This window comes from Lathamus discolor, chromosome 9, assembly GCF_037157495.1.
Source record: "Lathamus discolor isolate bLatDis1 chromosome 9, bLatDis1.hap1, whole genome shotgun sequence".
Lineage (NCBI taxonomy): Eukaryota > Metazoa > Chordata > Aves > Psittaciformes > Psittacidae > Lathamus > Lathamus discolor.
This window is the reverse complement of record NC_088892.1, coordinates 6,864,223-6,885,270: the sequence shown is the minus strand read 5'-3', so window position 1 is coordinate 6,885,270 and position 21,048 is coordinate 6,864,223. Positions and strand designations below refer to the sequence as shown.

The following is a 21,048-nucleotide window of genomic DNA, read 5'->3' as shown; positions in this document are numbered from 1 at the left end:
CACAGATGAAAATAACAAAATGATATGAGGACTAACTGACAATCCCCACCAATACCACATGGGAAATTGCCAGACTATTAACTATGGTAATGAAGCCTTGCTCATAACTGAGCCTCACTGCAAGAAAAATGAAAGAGAGAATAAGTGATATACATAACTGGTGAAAAGATCATAACCAAGAGACAGAGATGTTCAGAGTCAGTGATGGGGGACTCCCCAGTGGGCTCAGAATAGGTTCTGTGATGTGACTACTGCTGTTTCATATTCCATAAATGATCTGCAAATGCTGTGGGTAGGTGGCTGATGATACAAGGCCACTCCCCAAAATGAAACCTAAAATTTATTCAGTGAGTGGATATTAAAATAGTAAATTTAACTCCAAGTTCATAATTGAAAAATAATGTACGGGGGAAAAGCCATTCTCACTGCGCTTTGAATCAGCTGTTACCAGTCATGAAAGAAATCCTGGAGAAGTGGACACTACTCTGAGATTGGCACAGTGTCAGCACTTGGGAAAAACTATCCAGTTAGGAATTTTTAGAAGAATGAGAACAAAGCAGAAAATGGCATTATTGCTCTGTATAAATCCATAATATGCCCATCTCTTCAATACTGAGCACAGTTCCAGTAATCATGGAATACAAAGCTGAAGAAAGGGCAAGAACAGTGGTGAACAGAAGCAGGACAAGAAACATTGGAAAGCCTTAGCACAGGCAGAACTCAAGCAAGCCAAAGCCTTTCAACCTGGAAAACAAGGAGAATAACAATTAAGTTCTAGACAAGCTGGAAAAGGTAAACAGCAATGATTATTTTAAAGTAGTCTTAGCAGAAAAAATAGGGCACCAACTCAAACTGGCAGGCAGCAAGCAGGTTCAAAAGCAAACAAAGGAAGTTCGTTTTCACACAATACCTAATGATGTTGTGGAACTCACTGCCACGGGATGTTATGGCAGCCAAAAATACAAGTGGGTTTCAAAAAAACCATTAGACAATTTTATGGAAAAAGGTCCATCAAGGAATATCAAAAACAATGATACAGCTGCAGGCTCCAGCTCAGGAAGGTCTCTAAACCAGAAACCGCTGGAAGCTGGGACGGTTTACCAAAGGAAGTATCACTCTCTACTCGTCCTGTTTTCCATACACAAGTTATTAGCCATTATCAAGGGCAGGATATGGTGCCAGACAGACCTTTGCTGTGACTCTTTTTGATATTTGGCCATTACTAAGTGATGCAGATGTAAACACCTACCCCTGCATGGTCACGGATAATTCTGTAGAAGGCTGCTATAGGGTGCACACTTAGAAGAGTAACGTAAGAAATTACAGCATTTTTTATTTGAGTAGGAGCAGAATTGGCGTTTTTGTTTCCTTAGTTATGTTCGGAGTCTGTGCTTTCCAGGGAAGAGTTATATTTTATCCTCCTTTTCGTTACCTAACTACAGCAAAAGAGACAAACCCAGTAGAAAGAACTATCTCCGAGAGTCAATAAAACTACTCTATCTAGTACATTTCAGCTGTAAGCCACACAGTGACTTACATCCTGGTGACTGAGAGCTTCTGAGCTTAAGCAACTCTGGAGAACTACTGAAGGAACTGCCTATCAAGTTTATTGAATATTGTCATGCCAGACAGATGCTTTAAAACACAGATTAAACCTTCAAGTCATGCTCAAGGCATAGGATAGAATCTGGAGTCACGGTAAGCCTTCAACAACAGAGTAAAATGGTGCTTTATGATCTTACACCTTACAGACCCCAGCAACCTGAAAATGTCTTGCAACTTGAACAGCCTCCTTATCTTTTTCTTCTCCATCAGTGAAAACAGAGAAGGAAGTGACTCACTGCTAACTCAACACCCAGCCGCCCCTCAGCAGCTATGAGCCTATGAATCAGGTGACAACTCTGCTCTAACAGATTACTTACTACCCTTTTCTTAACTGTTTCTCAAACCATGGTCAAAAAAATAAGTCAGTGACAGGATTTCACCATTTTACTCAATCTTGTGCCAAGAAAGGTGTAATTTTTCAGGGAGAGTAAGTACCTGAAATTTTCAAATGAGGAAGAACCAAGGCAAAACTGCATTCATGAAGGTCAGCAAAGCTCTGATGTTTGTTTGCAGGTGCTTGTCCATAACTTGCTCCCCTAAGGGCTACAGATCTTAATTACAGCAATTCTCTCCAAATGGGGGTTCTTGTGAGTCAGAGGTGCGACAAAATGATTCTGCTTCCTACTTGTCAATCATACTGGGATTACTAAAACCAGCAGGTTTATGTTTGACACCAAAATAAACAATAACTGGAAAAGGTGGGTACTTCCACTTTTGTAAATCACTTCATTTATTCAGATACCTGATCCCAAGTCCCAGGTAGGGAAGTCTAAAGGTTTTTCCTTAGACCTTTAACTTTCACTCTGCCACCACTTCTAAACTTGCCACAGAAATATATACATACTTCTATACAATGATTGAAATCCTGTTGTCTCATTCGTGTTGCCTTCCATCAGAAATCCTTCCACAAGACAGCAGTGAGATTCCTCAGGTCAAGGACTCTGGTTTGTGACGCACATCTTAACACAGTATCCAGCACAAACAGGGTCTAGGGCCTGGCAGTGGTACTACAAAACATAATAATAATAGTAGCTTAAGTAAAAACAATCACAGATGAAAACCAATAAACCATCCTCTGCTCCCCTTAAGAAAATGTGTTTATTCACCCCCTCACAAAGGAGGTTGCCCTATTTATCTGCCGGGAAACCTCAGACATTCCTTGCATGTGCGGCACAGATGGTCGCCACACAATAAAAGGCAGAAGGGCTCCCTGCACAGTCACAGTGCACGTGTCTGGTTTCTGGATACACAGAAACTTGGTTGGTGCTACTGCTCCAGCAGGGCTGCTCTGCATCTGAAATCCCAAACAAATATAGAATGCCATCAATATCCTTTGAACAACATCTCCTAGTGGAAAAAGCGACTGCCTGGGAAAAAGGAGATGCACAGCAGTGACCTTGGTTGCGAGTCTTAATTCATCAGTGCACATAAACAGTTTTGAGATCCTGAAGGTGGGAAGTGCTAAGGAAGCAGAAGTATTATTTATTAAAGCTCCTTTATCCTCAGATATTCTTCACATCTGATTTTTCATTCACGGCCATTGTTACTTCAAATATTTTTCAGCTGTCTTGATCTTTTCTTTACCAAATGGGATTGCCCCAGGCAGAGGACATGCAGTATCCAGATCTGCTCATTGCATTTATTTGTCTTGCTCTTTTCTAATTAATTTACTGCTTTGACCCCAGCCCTGCTGTCCCTTTGATTTTATAATCAGATATCAAATGTGGCTGCTCTCCATGAATAGCAATCATTTTGCAAACAAATGCTATTAATATTTTTACTACTTTGTTAAACACACTCTTCTACAGTGTATGGGAAGGGGACTGCAAGGTCCATTTTAGCAAATTGGGTATTAATATCATTGCTAATTCTCCTGTGAATGGAAAGGCAGAGCAGTTTGGCAGTAACCATTTTAGTTCCCAAGGCAGACAATACAAGGTATAATCAAGAAATAAACCTGGGTGAACTGAATGAAACAAAGAAGAGCAGAAAATTAATTCGGCAACACATTACGTTGTGTGACTCAAACTGTGTACAAGTTTCTGTCCTCTTTTAAGAAATCACTGAGTGGAGAACTATACGCAATACATGAAAAAAAAATCACTGAACATGATAACCTTCAAGTATTTAAAATACATGCCTTTTTTTTCTTCAAACAACACAGGATACAAATCTCTCTGCTTTTTCCTCAGCTTAGTAAAAGCATAAATAAACCAGGAAATTAAAGACAAAAAAAGAGAGAGAGAAAGCTACCTTTTCCGCATCCCGTTGTGCATAAATAGAACACGTTGTACCAGCCTGGACAACTTCTCAATAAAACATACTGTGGACACTTCAAAAGCTGACCATAATCATGAGAGTTAAGTGAGGAATGTCAGCTTGGTTGGGGGATTGCACTGCTGTTGTTACACATTACTTAAGCATGCAGGTTTGTGGTTTTTAGTTTATCTTGGATTTTGCTGTAATCTAATTGAACTCTGTTACCTCTTTCAGTATCCGTCTAAGTCCTTGTCCGTCTAAGTGCTTGTAAGGATTTGGGCTTAAGAATAGTGTAGCAGATCCAGAGGCTATTGAAGTCAGTGCAGAAGCCTCTGTAGAGTTAGCCCTCTGATGAGGAAACTCTTTTATCCTCTCCCTTCTTAATACACCTGGGGTCAAGCTTCAGACATGTTCACAAATAAGATGGCTGCTATGAATCCAGAGGCAAAACCCACGCTTACTCCAGCAAAACCAAGCTTTACAGAAGAGCATATCTGCTTGTAGTGGGACCATTTACACTGTATGAATTTCATGTGTTAAATTCACAGCATTTACAGGATTATGTCTAACAGTAATTCTGGGTTTGGGGTGCCCTGTCCCTGTGTCCATCCCCCCTATCTATTTGCACCTCTGACATTTCCACCAAGGCATGGTTTATTTCCCTCAGTTACCTCATCACACCCAAGTCTTCATATGGATACTACCGAAAGCAAATCATACTCTATGCAGTGGGATGCTTGAACTCCTCAGGCAGCGGTATCTCCATGTAACCATACATGATAAACAAACAGTCAACAAACACACTTCTATAGATTTTACTGCCTCTGGAGCAGACTGGATTTCTATAAAACCCATGGGTTTAGGCTTCATGTGTCAAGGTCTGCTTCAAATACACCCAGTTTACAGCCACCGCTCTGACAGGAAAAATCACCCTCACCCCCCTTTCAAAAACAGATCCCTCACCCACTGCAGGCACACGTGCGCTGTTCGACCATGTAACATCACCATTTCCTTCGTACCTTTGCAACACAGCACTGCCCGGCCTGCAGGAAAGGAGCCTGCGTGCCACGGCCCTTTTAACCTCCCTCTGGGGTGGATGCGGGGAGAAGTACCTTGCTGTGGGGTGAGACCTCCTGAGGGGAGACACACACTGTGGGGTAACCCCGGCGGGGGAGAGATTCTGCGGGGACAGACCTGCTGAGGGGAAACCCGCCATGGGGCTGAGCACCTGAGGGGAGAGACCTGCTGAGGGGACACCTGCCATGGGGCTGAGTTGCTGAGGGGAGAGACCTGCTGAGGGGAAACCCGCCATGGGGCTGAGCAGCTGAGGGGAGAGACCTGCTGAGGGGACACCTGCCATGGGGCTGAGTTGCTGAGGGGATAAACATGCTGAGGGGAGAGACCTGCTGAAGGAAAATACCTGCTGAGGGAACAAGCCCATGGAAGAGGTACCTACCATGGGGTAGAGTTGCCATGAGCAGATCTGCTGAAGGAAGATACTGAGGGGACAGACCCACTGAGGGTATACCCATCATGGTGGACCATCTGAGGGGAGAGATCCACCGGGGGCCTGTCACTGATGGAAGAGACCCACTATGGGGATACGCGACTGGGAAGACCCGCTGAGGGCGGCACAACCGACATCTCAGCTCCGGACACTGCTGCTCCGCAGAGGAGCTGCTCCTGCCCCCGGCATCTCCAGCAGCAGAGCGGGCTGGTGCCTCGGGGGGTTTATCCGTGGCTCACCCTCGCCCATAGCGGGGCACCACCATACCTCAGAGACACGGAATCCCAGCCCCACTCCGAAGTCTACCGGGGCCCCCGCAGCTCCCAGCCGGCGGCACGGAGCGAGCCCAGCGCCCCGGGGCCGTGCCGCGAGCAGCAGCGCCGCCTGGCGGGCAGGGCGGCCCCGGCGGGGCTGGGGAGGGTCCGCTCCGTCCGCTCCCGTCCGTGCTTGCGCGTCCCCCCCCGCCCGTCTCCCGGAGCCCGGCTCCGTCTGCCGGCAGCGCGGCCGGCAGCTGCCTTCGCAGATACGGTGTCGGCGGGCCGCGAAGAGCGCGGAAACACCTGTTTCCAGCACGGGGAAGGTGGGGAGGGACCCCGCGGGCCGCCCCGCCGCCCGTAAACGCGGCGCAGAGCCCGCGGGGCCGCTTTCCAGACAGCCCGCTTGCGGCTTTACACGTTCCCCTAAACACGCGTCCCGGGCCCGCTCCTCACGTGGTGGTTTTTCCACCGTGCCCGTTTGAGGTGGGGGGACGGACACACACACACACACACACACAGAGGGGCAGACCCGCCCCGCTCCGTGCCGGGGCTCCGGGGGTCTCCCCGGCGGGGAGATGCGGGAGAGGCCGGGGGCTGCCGGCGGTGCGGGGCCGGGTGCGTGCGGGGGCTCCGTGATTTCATCGGCGGCTTCGCGGGGACCTGCCAAGAGCTGTTCTGCCTCACTGCGATGTGTAGCTTTTTCCTGCCATTTTTTTAATAATAAAAGAGGGAGTGAAGCCGGGTGGGATTTTTAATCTTTCCAAAAGAAAAAAAGAAAAAAAAAAGGGGGGGGGGGGGAAGGCAAATGGATCTGAGGAGAAGGAAAAAAAAAACCCCAGCAATAGCCGAAGGGGATGCCAGTGAGGTGTGGCTTGCATTTAAATATCCAATATGTCAATGTAAGGGGAGTGTGTACGTATATAAAGTGCAGTTTGCATCCGCCGCGGGACACATCCAGCTATGGGAGGCGCGGGGCCGGGCCGGGGCCGGCAGCGCGGGGCCGGGCGGCCGCAGCCCGCGCTCTGAGCGGCCTCTCCGCTCAGCCGCCCAACCCCGCGCCCGCGGCCCCATGGCCGAGGTTGGCGGCTTCCTGGGCGCGCTGGACCCCGACCTGCACGGCTTCCCCCCCGCGCTGGGCGCCGCGCTGCCCCTCGCCGACTCCCCCGGCTTCCTCAACGAGCGCCTGGGGCAGATCGAGGGGCGGCTGCAGCGGGGCTCCCCCACCGACTTCGCTCACCTCAAGGGCATCCTGCGGCGGCGGCAGCTCTACTGCCGCACCGGCTTCCACCTGGAGATCTTCCCCAACGGCACGGTGCAGGGCACCCGGCAGGACCACAGCCGCTTCGGTAAGGGAAAGGAAGGGAAGCGAAGGGAAGGGAACGGAGCGGGGGCGCCCGGCCGGGCCGGGAGCAGGTGCCCCGCGAACGCAGCTAATTACCCCGCTAATATAAATCAGCCCGGGACAGATATAATTAGACTCCTAAACAAATGCGCTCACTCCCCGGCAATGCGGGAGTTTTTATTTCCAATTTCCTACTCTCCCGGCGCTCAGCCCTTCTGCAGGTGCACAAAAACGTGCCTTAGCAGGGGGAAACGGGAAAGAAAAGTTTACCGGGGGGGAGGATCAGCTCTAAGTGTGCCTCTGAAGTTATAGCGGCGAGGGAGGCAAAGGAACGGGGAGAGCACGCTGGAAAAGGAAATTCCTAGCTTTTTTAAATTATTATGATGATTTTCCTCTTTTTTTTTTTTTTTTTTTTTGGTCTCTGCAAATACTTGCGAGCTGATTTCTTCTACTTGCAATGAGTCTCATTAGAAGAGCGTCTCCCCAAAGTGGGCAGGCAGCAGTTGGCTGGATGGGTGTCAGAAGCTTGGTTCAGGGAGGCTGTTGGAAAGGGAATGGGGAAGCTGGAGGGGGAAAATCGCTCAGGGGACCCCGGAGAGAAAGGAGAAGACGGAACAATAGGCAGAGCGCCCTGGATTTACCTTGCTGCCTGGGGTACAGCTGGAAGACGGCAGCGCCTGTATCAGTGTCACACGAGAGCTGGGATCTCTAATGAGACTGTATGTAAGCTTCAAAAAATGCATCCCAAGCCGCAGGCGAAGGAGTACAGTGAGTTTGAGCACAGCTAAGAAAAATTCCCGCTACTTCAGCATCTAGTGCAGGTGTCTGTGTAAGCTATCAGCGAGTCCCATGCCAGTGACCTCAGCTCTGTTGTCAGCAGGTTGCAAGAAGTGCTCGCAAGAGCTTTTATGGCTTTCAGGTGATTTAACTCCTCAGTGGAAGGAATTCGGAGGGGTTTTTTTGCCTTTACTTGTTTGCAACCAGTCTTTTCCGACACTCCAGGAACGCTGCTGCTGCTGGTGGTGGTGGTGTAAGGCAGGGTTTGGAACAACTGGAGAAGCTTATCTCCGTAGGGTGCTTTCCATAAACACCAGGTGTGTGCATGGCATGTCCCTGCCTAAATCAACAAGAAAGTCATAACCTGAGGGTCGGAGGCAGGTACTCATAGGCTCGTGGGGCACACGTTCTGTAATTACCTCCCCAAAGACACACACGTTTAACCTTTCATGCTACAACCCGTGACGAGTCTCCATGTTAAAGGAAACTGAAAGCAAACCCATTGCATCTGCTTGGGCTTAGTTCAATCTGCCACGTAGGATTTCTATTAGCTCTTTATATGTATAATATTAAGTAAGCAGCCAGTTTCAAGTGGGAGCATTTATCTCAGTTCCGCTTTTTTATAAAGATTGGGTAAAGTAAGTGTGTTTTCCAGCAAAGTTTGGGAAAACACACTGAACAGGCTGAAACCTTTCATGAATTTTGCGTGCTTCAGCTTAACTCGCACAGTGCATCCAATAAATCGAAGCATTGGCATTCCCTAAGTGCTTTAGCAGTCAGCATCCAGCTCCGTAAACTAGACCAGACTTCAGATATTATAGTTTTCTGCTTCAGGGTTTTCCCAGAGGCAGTGTAAAATAAATAGTTATTTGTTGTAATTGCAAGACAAAGCCCCAAGGGATTAGACTGGAATCCTCGTGTTCAGATCAAGTTGGACTGAACCTCGCTTCAGCAGAGACTCAAAGCAATAACGTATTGGCACAGAGCATTCACCATCTGCATTCAGTAGCCATGAATATTTAAATTCCAATGTTACTGGTATGGTTCGTATTAGGATGTCATGTATCGATGCATTCCTAAATCTTGCATGCAGCAATCAGAAAGCAGTAACTTATTGCAGAAACAGGCAGCCTGAGTGATTCTGGGGAACTATACAACTGTGGTGAGGGATACAGAGCTAGGCGAGAGAGATACAGAGCTAGACAAGGGCTTAAGGGCAGCAGTTTAAAGCTGCCTTAAATCTAGGAGCATCTGGGGAAATACTTCAATCCAGTATGGTGATGCGGTGGATCAAGCCCCAGTGCCTGGAAAGTGCTCCCAGATACCATTAACGTGCTCCATGGATGGCTGTGACACTGCAGTGGAGGCACGTATCCAGCTGCAGATGGGATGTAAGACAGAACTGGACTTTGCATCTCTGTGTCTTAATACTAGAAGAGGTTCAGGAAGAGAAGGACAGTATCTGCACCCTCCCATGCGCAGCCAAAAGCTACCAGAGGTACAGGACATCCAGGTCTTCCAGAGAGGAAAACAAAGAGCTGAAGGCCTGGTGATGAAGAGCAGAGAACCGAGGTCCTAACGGCGAGGGTTAAAAGGAGGAATTCTTCTGTACCACAGCATACAGGGGATGTGACCACAGGACAAACACTGCCTGAGCCACCACTGTAACTATCCCCTCTCATCTGTCAAGGGCCGGAGCACTCCTAAATCACACCTGTCTTCTGGAACATGATATTTCATACTTGTAAAAACACAGCTTCATGCAAGAACAATGTGGCACAGCTTATTTTCACTAGAGGAGGCTTAACACAGAGTTTGGTGAAGCCCTCCAGGACTATTGGAAGAAAGCTTCTTCTCACACTGAAGTGCCCAGATTCATGCTCTGAACCACCAGCTCCACCTAAGTCATCCCAGACAGAATAAAGTGTTTTCAAGAATGTATCTGTGCCCCCTGCATCTGCCAAGACCTGTACAAAGAAATAAAGGACAGTCAAAATCTGGAGGGGGTTTGGACTGACATTAGTGCCCTGTGAGAATCCTTCTTGGAATGAAACCAAGACAAATTCACCAGGAAAATCCATGCCAGGAGGAATTGCTCCTTCTCTGCCTCGTGCCTGTTTTACAGCAGTGTTAAACAAGTGACACCAATGGCTCTTTGAGAGAGAAAAGGCCTTGACTTTGTACTGCAGACTAATAAAGGCAGCAAACGAAGCTGCTCTGGGGTACAAACCTGCTAATGGATCTGCAACGTCGGCTCCTAGAGAAGCCAGTGAAACCTCCAGGGAGAGTTTTGCTGTCGATTTTGCCATTCAGACCACGGTGCACCTGTTGTTGAGCAGTTGTTCAGGTTTTTAGCCGAAGCTTTAGGTTTGCAGCCATTAATACAACATCTGATGTTTCTGTACCCGGCTCCTGAAGTCAGTCATGTAAGAAGAGACAGGTGCAAGGAGCTGAACTGTTCTTTGAGGGATGGTTTATAGTAAGGCGAGAGCGTGCAGGTCCCTGCAGAGCAAAGCTTGGGAGATTACTCTGTGCTTTTGGTGGTAAATGAATCCCGTCGGAGTCTTAATCAAATCTCTCCCAATAATTCTCTAGAAAGGCTCAAGGAACAAACAGTGAATAATCAAAGCAAGGAGAAAAGAAAGAGAAAAGGCAAGGCCTGGGGGGCAGAAACAAGTTAAAGAGAGGCACATTCACCACAGACACACACCGCTACAAGTGGGAAGAGAATTCTTGAGCTGGCCCCAGTGACCACTCCCTGTGCTGCTGCAGATCAGATGTACGGAGCTGCAGCAGTTGGAGTGAGCTGAGGACAGGATGGATATCCGCCCACATTTTTCCAGCCTTCACTCTGTCTCCTCACTTTTGTGGGTTTAAGCTACACTCTCAATGCTGTTTCGGCAGAGCTGTCCTCCCTGCACGTCTCCAAGTGCCACTCAGAGATCAGGAAAGGGGAGTATTGCAAGGGATGTTGTCAGAGGAGATGGGCATGGGCACACCTTGGAGAGGTTTCGTCTGCAAAACCAGCATGTATTTACCCAGACTGCACCAGATGAGGGGTGTCACCCACCTGCCCAGGGAGGGGAGATGTTAATGCTGCTCCAAGTTGCTCCTTACCAGGTCTTTGGAGAACTGGGCTCATGTGCCACGTACAGAGCGTGCTTGTGGCTATGCTCAAGCAAAGCTCTTCATTTCCCTGCCTCAGACATCCCTTGGTTTCTAAATGAGACCAGTAGCATTTGCCTGCTTCCCTGGAGTGACAGAAGACAAATAAGACACAAAAATGCTGACAACCAAGAACTGTACCTATAGGAAGGTCCATCTATTGCTCTCCAGTCACCAGATGTTTTTCATATGAACATCCACTTGTCTCCAGCCTGGGAAAGACTCCCCCGTTTCTGGGTATCCTGGTATTCCTTTACTCCCTGCACAACTTTTTACACTCTGTAGCTGTTGTCAGTCTTCCTTCACTCTCTTTGCAAACAGTGGTTGTCATCATCTCTGTCCCACAGATGGGAAAACGGAAGCACACAGCAGCTCAGTAACTCCCTCCATGTGTCAGAACCGGTGGGTAGCAGAGGCAGAAGAACATCCCTCATCCTGCACCTCTTCCATCCCCATTTGTGGGCTTCTTCTCAGATAAGAAACCACGATAACTACCAGGGAGCAAGCAGAGCAGAGCCAGGGTCCTGGTCTGCCTGCTTGGCTTGAGAAGGCTGCTGTCCCTGCCCGCACTGCCTGCTCCTGTTGTTTCTGAAGGCAATGTGTCTCCAGGCATGTTTCAGCTGAGAAAATACCTGCACGAGTCCATAAAGCATGTCTTCTGCTGTTTGCTTCCCTGTTTGCCTCATGGAATTGCTGCTCCCAAGTCTGTATTTCATCTCCCTTTGCCCCCATCACCCTGTGGCTGCAGTAGGGCTGGATTTGATGTGCAAGAACCAGAGTAGGCAGGGCAGGAGGATAAAGAGCCTGATACAGGGTAAGAAGACTAATTCTTGCAGCCAGCTTCTGACTGATGAGCATGCATTGAGCAAAGTGGGACAGAGGTGCCCATCACCATCTGGTCTGTCCTATATTTAGGTGGTGATGCAGTTACTGTCTGAGAGCTGTCGCACCCAGGCCTGGCCAAGCAGAAGACACATGCCTCAAGCCGAGGGGTGACTGGAGTCAGTCGGCTCAGGTGGCCGCTGTCATGCAGTGATTTTAGACTCAAGGCAGACTTTTAAGAGGAGGTAACCTGATCAGAGCAGCAATTGCTCAGGACCGGGCGTTTTGGGAGCTATATTAAGAGGCCTGGAGCCATGCTAAAGGTTAGGGCAAGTCTGCCCTCCTGGCGATGGCGACGTCTCGTCCAGCCATTAGATGGGATGTCGAAAACCTTCTTCCTTTCTCTGCTGCTACTTCCCAGCTAAAGGCTGCCCGTGACTGTAGAGAGGGAGAGTGTGATACCCAGAGTCAAACACAGCCCCACCAATGCCTTCAGGAGGTGTTCCTGTGGAGTCTGAAGGTCTCCACCACTCGTGGTGTTGGTGTGCAGAGCAGTTACCAGTTCAGAGCAGTTACCAGTTCAGAGCAGTTACCAGTTCAGAGCAGTTACCAGTTCAGACACAGCTACTTAGGGGCTGTTTGGTTTTAAGCGCTTCACCAAGGCTTCTCCTGTTCCAAGTCTTCCCTCCATCAGAACAACTGCTGACCCTGCTGATGTTTTTGCCAGAGGAAATGAGGCTGCCCCTCATTGTTTGGAGCGTCTGACACCATCGGTGTAGGCTGAAGCCCACGGAGCACAGATGCTCCTGGACCAGGCAGGGGCTGGCACGAGGCTCGGGGTGATGGAGGAAGGACCGGCAGCTCCATGGCACCACAGGCTGCAGAGGAAGATGCTTTTCTACCTACATGTATTTGAAGCTGGATTTTATCCCTGTGGCTTATATACACATCTGGGGGTGGCAAGTACCCCACTGGAGTGCCAGGATGAAGGTGGCCCTCACAGACATCTCTTCTAGGGCTTTTTACTTCTTTTGTTGAACTCATCACTTTAAAACACATGGGACTATCACCTCAAAGCAGAAGACCCTTGGTGACAAAAGTCACTCTCCTTTTAGTGAAGAGCAGAACCCAGCCTGGTAACAGCCTTCTGAAATGTCTAGTGAGTTAGGGACAAGTTTCTACATGTGTCTTCTTGGTGATAACTAGGGAAAACCAAGCCCCAAAACCAAGCAATCCTTTTCTTACTAGCAAAGGCAATTCCTCTTTGGGCAAGTCAAATGGCTGGGAGAAGCCTTGTGCGGCAATCTGAAGATTGCACACATATGGACTATAGATTTAAGAACTGTATTGTTACAAATAAGGGAAACAGGGCCTGTAGGAAGCTCTGCAAGGGCTGGGAAAGGCTGGTTTGTCATGGCAGCCTGGCGCTGGTTTATTCCCTGTATGATCTGGACTTTTCCTGTTTCAGGGATTTTGGAGTTTATTAGCCTGGCAGTAGGGCTGGTGAGCATCCGTGGCGTGGACTCAGGACTCTACCTCGGCATGAATGAGAGAGGCGAGCTCTATGGGTCGGTAAGTGTACGGGGTTAAACAACATCCGCAGCAATGGGGTTGCTGGCCCTCATCGGTGTCATGAGCTGTGTCTGTCACATGCCTCCAAAGTCCTTGGGCTGCCGCATGCCTCCATCCTACCCTGATGCCACTGTTGTAACATAAATGATGTAAGTGCAGTAGGGTTGCGGAGGGAGGATGCACTCGTGCCTGGAGAACTGGGGCTGCTTGTCAAGGTTTTGCCTTTCAGAAATGGTGTGGGAACAGTCAACTAAAGGCAGGGGGGGAAATACAGCATAAAGGCAGGGGCTGCTTCTGGGCTTCCAGTGCCTAATACATCAGTGCTGCACTCTGCATGGTCAGCGTCTGCACCCGTCTGCAGATGTTACATCCCTGTTCCAGCTCTTTAACTAATGGAAGCTGAGTTGAGATCTTAACAGCTGGGCAGAGGTGCTTCCTACTGGTTAATTTAACTCAGTTCCTAATTACTTAATGTAAACCAGTTACTTCTACTTAGCTGGAAGAATCACTTCTATTTTGAGTCATTAACTGCATTCTAGGTAGCCAGGTTGAAGTTTCCTTTTCGGTAGCTGCTGTGCTTCATTGGTGCTTTCTCTTCAGATGCCCCATTGCCTTTAATTCAACCCACCACCCATGTGTGGTCTTTTAAATGCCTCTTCCTAGATCACAGCACTACCCTGTATGTGATGAGGATACTGATTTTTAACCATGGATCACAGTAAGTTTAAATAATAAACCAGACCAGTTTTAAACCAAAGTGGGAGGCACATACTTCCTCTAACCAGACCAGATCAATCTCATAGCACAGGGACTTCAACTTGGGTACTCTGCATATAGAGAAGCTTTCTGAAAACCTCTGCTTAGCAAACAGCAAACCATGAGTTTCCATCATCTTTTCTTCTCCCATTCCCATCTGAGACTGCCCCAGACCCTTTCGCTATTTAAGATGCAGTTACTGATGTCTATAGGAGAGAATCAAACACTAACATGCATCAAAACCTTACTTTTCCACTTCATTTTTGTAATAACATCTACCCTACACTGAAGCTGAATGTGGAGGCAGTGGTTAAATTACAAATGTTCAAGACAGATAAAAAGCAAAATCACCAGGATTCCATAAAACGAACCTTAAAGCACAGTTCAGAACACAGGGCTGGAGCCTAGAGCAGCTCCTCTCCCCTCAAACCCTGCTCAGCAGCTCCTGGAGTTGCAGCTTTTACTGGTGGAAAGGAGGACACAGCCCTGCCTGTTCCCTTCCTGCTTCCAAACCCTGCAGCTCTGCTGCTGAATCAGCAGTTTCATGATGGGTTAATTCAATTCTAGGGCCTGAGTACAGGTTACGACAGGGAAACAGAAATACAATGGTGGCTTTTCAGCATCAAAAGCCACGCCAGTATTCCTAAATAGAGGTCCATAAAACAGCAGCATCACACTGGCATTTTAGGAGGTTACAGTACAGCTGTAATCAGCAGTTTAGCATTTCCCTCTGTGCCAGTTTTGATGTGTGTTTTGAGCCAGCCATCCCCAGTGACACCTGGAATCCCCGTGGGGCAGTGTCCCTGCCCGCCCCTGTCTGCCTTGTGCCAAGGCTACTGTTAAGCTCCCCCCTGATTTCAGAAGCACAACGAATGCTTAGAGCAGCGACAGTCACAGGCAGCACCCTGCACGCTGCCCGTACAGTGTCAGGCTCAGTGGGGACACCCCAGGGCTTGGAAAGAAATGAATCCCACCTTGACTCACCCCGGGCTTTCCAAGCGTCTGACACACACACTGCACCTCTGGCAGCCCAGTGAAGAGCAGGTGACCCGGGGCGAGGCAGCAGCACGTGAGTGCAGCCGGTCAGCAGTGTCGGATGCGCTCGGAGCAAAGACATCCTAGGGGAAGAAAGAAAATAGTCTGCATTTATTGATAGGGCTGGGAAGAGAAAGCCCCGGTGCCTGGTTCACAGGTGGCAAAGGCCGTGGTGTTTTGGAGGGCTCCCAACTCACCTCAGGGTTCATTTAAGAGCAAACCATTCAAAACAGGCTCTGAGTGCAGGGGAGCTTCTGGGTCTTATGACAGGAGATCTACTGCAGGCCACAGCATTTACTTAGCACCCTGTATGCCCTAGATAACATACATTCCCTCTCTGAGTAGTTCACCGTGTAGGTGCAGTGTTTGTAATCCTATAGCATCCTATAGTTTGCAGACAGCCTTTCACTACAGGACTCCCAGATCACCCACAGCAATCCCCCCAGGGGTTGGGAGGGGATGGGGGTCCCTCTGCGACACAAAGCCACCCGTGTCCTCGTGGGGCAGAGGGACAGCCCCCTCCTCACGGGCTGGGCACGTCCCTGTAGCACATGGAAAGCGCAATGAGCATGAACTGGAAACCCATCATCAAATGGCTGCTGCCAACAGCCCCTGGCTGGAAGGGTTGAGGGTTGAGCTGGTTGCGGCTGCAGTGACACTGGGGCCACCCATCCCAGCCATGGGCTGGCACACACATGCCATCACCCATCGCTGCTGTACGTCTTCCCCAGGGTTAGACATCCCCATCCAGCCCTCTCCAGGACTTGTGGCCTCGTATCTCAGCTTTCTGGCGCTTCAGAAGATGAAAGGCCTCAGGAATGCTTTCATTCCTGCTGCAGTGTGTACCGTTAGAGCTGGCTCCTGTATAAACCCTCCTGCGGCACTGCCCGGGGGTGTCTCTCACCTAAGGGAGCACTTTTGGGGTGTGTGGTACCTGTGGACGGGGCTGCTGAGCCCAGAACTCGCACCCCGAAGCACAGAGACCTCGCTGTCGGGTTCAGACTTTGGCTATGGCCCTGGTTTGGGTTTTTGTTATTGGGCACCTCTGCAGAGTGCACACCCACCTTCTCCTCCCCCTTTATCTCCTTCCCCCTCCAGCTTCAGAGGTGTTGGGGTCCCGGTTTGTGCTCATGTCCAGCTCTCACCCAGGGGAAACATCCCCAGCAGCGCAGTCCCCGTCCTCAGGAGCCAGGAGAAGGCAGCTGGGAAAATGGCAGGGAAAAAGCAAAGGGAGGGAGGAAAAGAGCTGTTTGCACTGTCGCTTTTGACACACATGTCTTTTCTCCCCCCCACACCGCAGAAGAAGCTCACCCGGGAGTGCGTTTTCCGGGAGCAGTTTGAGGAGAACTGGTACAACACGTACGCCTCGACCCTCTACAAGCACCCCGACTCGGAGAGGCATTACTACGTGGCTCTGAACAAGGACGGCTCCCCCCGCGAGGGGTACAGGACTAAGAGACACCAGAAATTCACCCATTTTTTACCCAGGCCTGTGGACCCTGCCAAAATCCCTGCCATGTACAGAGACCTCTTCCACTACAGGTGATGTTTCCTGCCGCTGCCCCGTCACTGTACATACTTGGGCTCCCAAGCTTTTTCCCAGAGCACTATATCAATAGTCATTCCATCGTTCCTGTAAGCGTAGATGACGTAGGAAAGCACTTACATTGAATTCAGACACTGCTGTTCCTCCTTGTTTCAAGCGTATATCGAACCTGGGTTATTTATGGGGGAGGGGGTAGGGAAGGGAGGGAACCCTACGTATAATCTTTCCTTTTCATTCACTTCCTTTACCCGGTCGCTCCAAGAGAGGCCGAGTATTCGATGTTAACGGTTGCTTAAAGGAACAAGCAGGTGAACAAACCTGATCCCCGGGGTGGGGGGGGAAGAAACCAAAATCAGCTAAAAATGAAGAGAAGGGAAGAAAACGACCACAGAACTGGTGCAGATGCTGCTGCTGAGCTGGGGATGGTGACCTGGAAGAAAACAGCCCTTTGAGTGGTGCCCTGCTCCAGCAGCCCCAGGAGTTTGCTACAAGGATGATGCTACGTGGACTGGTCCTGATGCGTGGGGGTTTTTTCCTGCTGTTGGGGTGGGAATGGGGCAAGGAACATTATTCAGATGTAAGCATGGAGACTGTGCATAGGGACAAAACTATTTATAAAATGTATATGATATTTATTTTATATATTTATTTATTTCAAAATAATTTTATTTTTAATGAGAGATGCTATGACCGGATTTTCATCAGGAAGAATAAGGTCCTACTGAAACAGGAGAAAAAAAAATGAGTTTTAAGAGCTTATTGGCAATAAAATTGTCTTTATATTGTAGATTTTCTTGCTAGCCCTTTATTTTTTGGTGCTCTGGTACAAGTAACCCAGTATTTCCCCATCAGTATTAAGACCACCTCTAAAAAGGCTTTATGTGGTAAAGAGAAGTCACCTGAGCCCCAAACTCTTGTATGAAGATGACATCAAATTATACCTGGAACGTACCTGGAAGCGTGACCCTACGGAAACGACTGGCTGATGAACTGGGATTCCCAAGAACTGCAGATCCAGCCCTTTACTCTGATATGGGCAAAATAGGTCTTGGGCCACGTCAAGCACCGGGCACGGCTCAGCTTTTGCGGCTTTTGAATGGGACTTACCCGGAACGCGAGTCACGGGTGCTGTGGAGGGAGGAACCTTGGGCTGTCCCTTGCCTCTGCGACCCCACGAGCCTGGGAAGCGCCAGTGCAGCTCCTGGTGTGAGCCATGGAATGGTTTGTGTTGGAAGGGAGCCCAAAGCTCCTCCAGCTCCAACCCCTGCCACGGGCAGGGACCCCTTCCACTGGAGCAGCTTGCTCCAAGCCCCTGTGTCCAACCTGGCCTTGAGCACTGCCAGGGATGGGGCAGCCACAGCTTCTCTGGGCACCCTGTGCCAGCGCCTCAGCACCCCTTATCGCAAAGACATTTGCCTCGATGGCATCTGAGGAGCTTCAGCATGTGTTGAACTGCTATGGATTGACTGTCCCATCAAAACTCAAGGGGAGAAACAGCTGGAGCATCCGCTGAGCATCTGGATGGACCCATCATTCCTTCAGTAAAACCACATCTCACCCAAGACTTACCTGAAGCATCCTGGACCGTCAGTGGTGAGACTGTAGAAAACAAGAAAAGCAATTTCCAAACCCCCTTGTTTTTAAGGAATTACCATGGATGAAGACCATCCCTGCAGGCAGCGCTTGGACTCACACATTTGCATTGCATTTTCCTCGACAGAAGCTGTCTGGTCCCACAATCCCATCACATTTCCTCAGTTCTGGGGCAGCTCCTGCCTTCCATCGGGCTCCACCAAACCTGCCCTCCAGTAGTCACAGCCAGCCCCACATTTGCACCCGCATCTTGTCGGGCTGGCCAGGCTGAGGGTGCTCATGGCGGAGTCTTTGCTCTGCAGCTCACCCCATGGTGACACTCGTGCCACGCGTCTGCCCTCGCTGCCTACTCGAGATGTCACGGAACTGCCAGGGAGGCTTCAGGAATGATCCCAGTTCACTTTTCTGTCCCCTGTGACCAGCAGAGAGGGTTTGTAGCAGTGGTGCGAGCAGGAGAGTGTAGCTGCTAGAAGCACTCTGCAGCACAGAGGAGAGGTTGGCATGAAACGTGGTTCTCCAGAGCATGCAAAAATAGGCACAAACACGGCTGTAGTGGCCTTGAGTTGGGGTTTTCCTTATCACAACTGCACCTTTCACAGTGCTGTTCCTAACAAAGCGATCGAGGTGAAATCTCGGCTCCTTCAGCTTCAAGTCTATGAATTCCCAGGATGATTTCACTGACCGAGGGACCATCCACAGCAGCTTCTTCCTGAGCTGTGCTGCTAACAGAGAGCAGCCCAGGAGCCCAGCTCTGCTTCTGGCTGTTCACTGCCTTTTATGCCACCCCCTGCATCCCTGCCGTGTCCCTTCACTGTCCCAGCAGCTGGGCGCAGCCACCAGGCTGTGACTGCAACAAGGTGATCTCAGGAGCTTTACCTGGAACGATCCAGCCACAAAGGAATGTAATCCCGTGTTTGAAAGGAAACGTGTTTATTTACCTTCTTCCTCTGAGTCACTGCTGAGACATCTCCTCGTGAGCACGACTGCTCCTAGAAAGTGCCCTGAGGAGCACCTCTGACCTTCCCCTGTGCAAAGGGAAATCCCTCAGGCCTCGAGCTTTGCTCTGCCTCCCTGGGATGATTCTGCCCTCACTTTCCATCGCGCCCGAAGATAAACCCAGTGGTTAAGGTCCTGCTGCTCTTCTTCAAAATGAAGGACAAAACCCGACCTCAGCAATGCCAAGTTCTTCACCCACTGCCAAGGGAGCTGATTTGGTCCATGGGGACAATGTGGTGGACTTGTATGTTCGATACCCAGATTGAAGAGCTGCCTCCTGCCACGAAGGGACACACAGGAGCAAGGGATGGCGTTAAACACCTTTTCAGGACTTGGGTTCAGAAAAATGATCCTGGCAAACAATAAAATCCACACAGAATTTGCTGGAAGCCCCTTGGAAAAGGTCGGTGTCACCTCCCATGGGGGACATCACATGAAAGTGGAGTTCAGCACTGCAAAATCCCCCCCAGAGGTTTGCTTTCAGCAGGAATTTACTGGGTTTGGTTCTGGTTCAACACGACATTGTAGATAGGAGTACCCTGGCTGAGCAGGAGCTGAGCAGCAGCAGAACTAACAACTGCAGACTCTGCCTGCATTCCGAGCAGCACAGGGGGCAGTCGGCAATGGGACACGCTTGCCTCTTGTCCTGTCCCTGCACCGAGCGGGCTGTCTCCTTGTGCCGTTATCCCACCAGTGCCTGGAGATGCCGATTGCTCCTTCAGCTCAGAGGCTTCCACTGGGCTGGCAAACGGACCCTGCAGCCAGGCGGAGGTGGGTCTGCTCCAGCAACGGGCCCTGCTCCTGCTGGGAAAGTTTTAGAGGAAAACACGTTTGTGGTGCTTCAACCCAAGAGACCTCCTCATAAACTACCAAAAGGAACCATCGATGTGTTTGGAATCTCAGCTCAGTTTCCACGTCTTTCAAAGTCACGACAGAGCTGAAAAACTCCTCCCAAAGGGAAGGCAATGGTGGCTGGTGCAGGGGGTGGCCGTGGTCCCACTGCACCCTTCACCCCCAGTGCTGTTTTACATCCAAAAAGATGTGGGTCTGAAAACCACAATAAATAGGACAAAAGGCTTTCAACCCTTCCCCTTCCACCCAGGGGGGTGTGCATGATGGAATGGAAACCTTATACCGGGAACAGCTGTGCAAAGCAGGAGGGTGGACGTCAGCAGCAAAGAGCCCGGCAGTGTCTTGAGTGTCTCTACAACGGGGTGCAGAAACAGAAGGGAACCCTCTGTGTGAGGCCAACATAGCACCAGGCACAGCACAGCCCCAGCAAAAGCATCCCTCTCCCCAGCTTTGCTGTGTGAGGTCTGGGAGGGGACTGAGGACGCAGACCTACAAGGGGCAACGCACATGTGGCCTCAGGGGTGTCCCTATGGGAACACTGCAGAGAGCTATCCTGGGTGGAACATGTGGCTTAAGGCTCACTTCTCCGTGGAGGGGGAAGGAACAGAGGCCCCAGGGACTTACCTCCTCTGGAGTCTGTGATGGAGAGCCCGAACGGCAGAGAGAGTCCATGAACTCAGCGCTGACAGGCAGGGAAGGTGCCCCTCCAGGTGCGGGCTGCACCAGGTATCAACCATGTCACGTTCAGTGTCCAGTGCTTTCCACGTGCACCAGCCACTGAACACGAAGCCAAGGCAGCTGAGATCAGACCTTGAAAGCAGCTGAGCACAGACCCGAGGGATGAGCACCTCCCTGTGCTCACATACCTGAGCCCTCTGCCCTTCTGCAGGGCAGCATCACCCTCCTCTGGTCACCTCCAGGCCCTTGACAGCAGGCGCAACAGGTACGGGAGCTGTGCCTGGAT

At 50.1% G+C, this 21,048-nt stretch overlaps 1 protein-coding gene and 1 long non-coding RNA gene across 4 annotated transcripts in view; one reads left to right on the top strand and one right to left on the bottom strand.

Moving 5' to 3' along the window:
- Nucleotides 1–7,076, bottom strand: part of LOC136019360 (uncharacterized) — a 30,150-nt gene extending 23,074 nt beyond the window's left edge. For all 3 annotated transcript variants that reach the window (XR_010614846.1, XR_010614845.1, XR_010614847.1), the window contains exons 1-2: nt 6,866–7,076; nt 2,450–2,612 (exon numbers count right to left, since the gene is read on the bottom strand). This is a non-coding gene — a long non-coding RNA (uncharacterized LOC136019360). The remainder of the gene's footprint in view (nt 1–2,449; nt 2,613–6,865) is intronic.
- Nucleotides 6,698–17,380, top strand: FGF16 (fibroblast growth factor 16). Its single transcript, XM_065689476.1, has 3 exons — nt 6,698–6,974; nt 13,203–13,306; nt 16,398–17,380. Exons 1-3 carry the CDS (start codon nt 6,698–6,700, stop codon nt 16,641–16,643), a joined length of 627 nt encoding a protein of 208 aa, XP_065545548.1. The 3' UTR covers nt 16,644–17,380.
- Nucleotides 17,381–21,048: the final 3,668 nt, after the last annotated feature.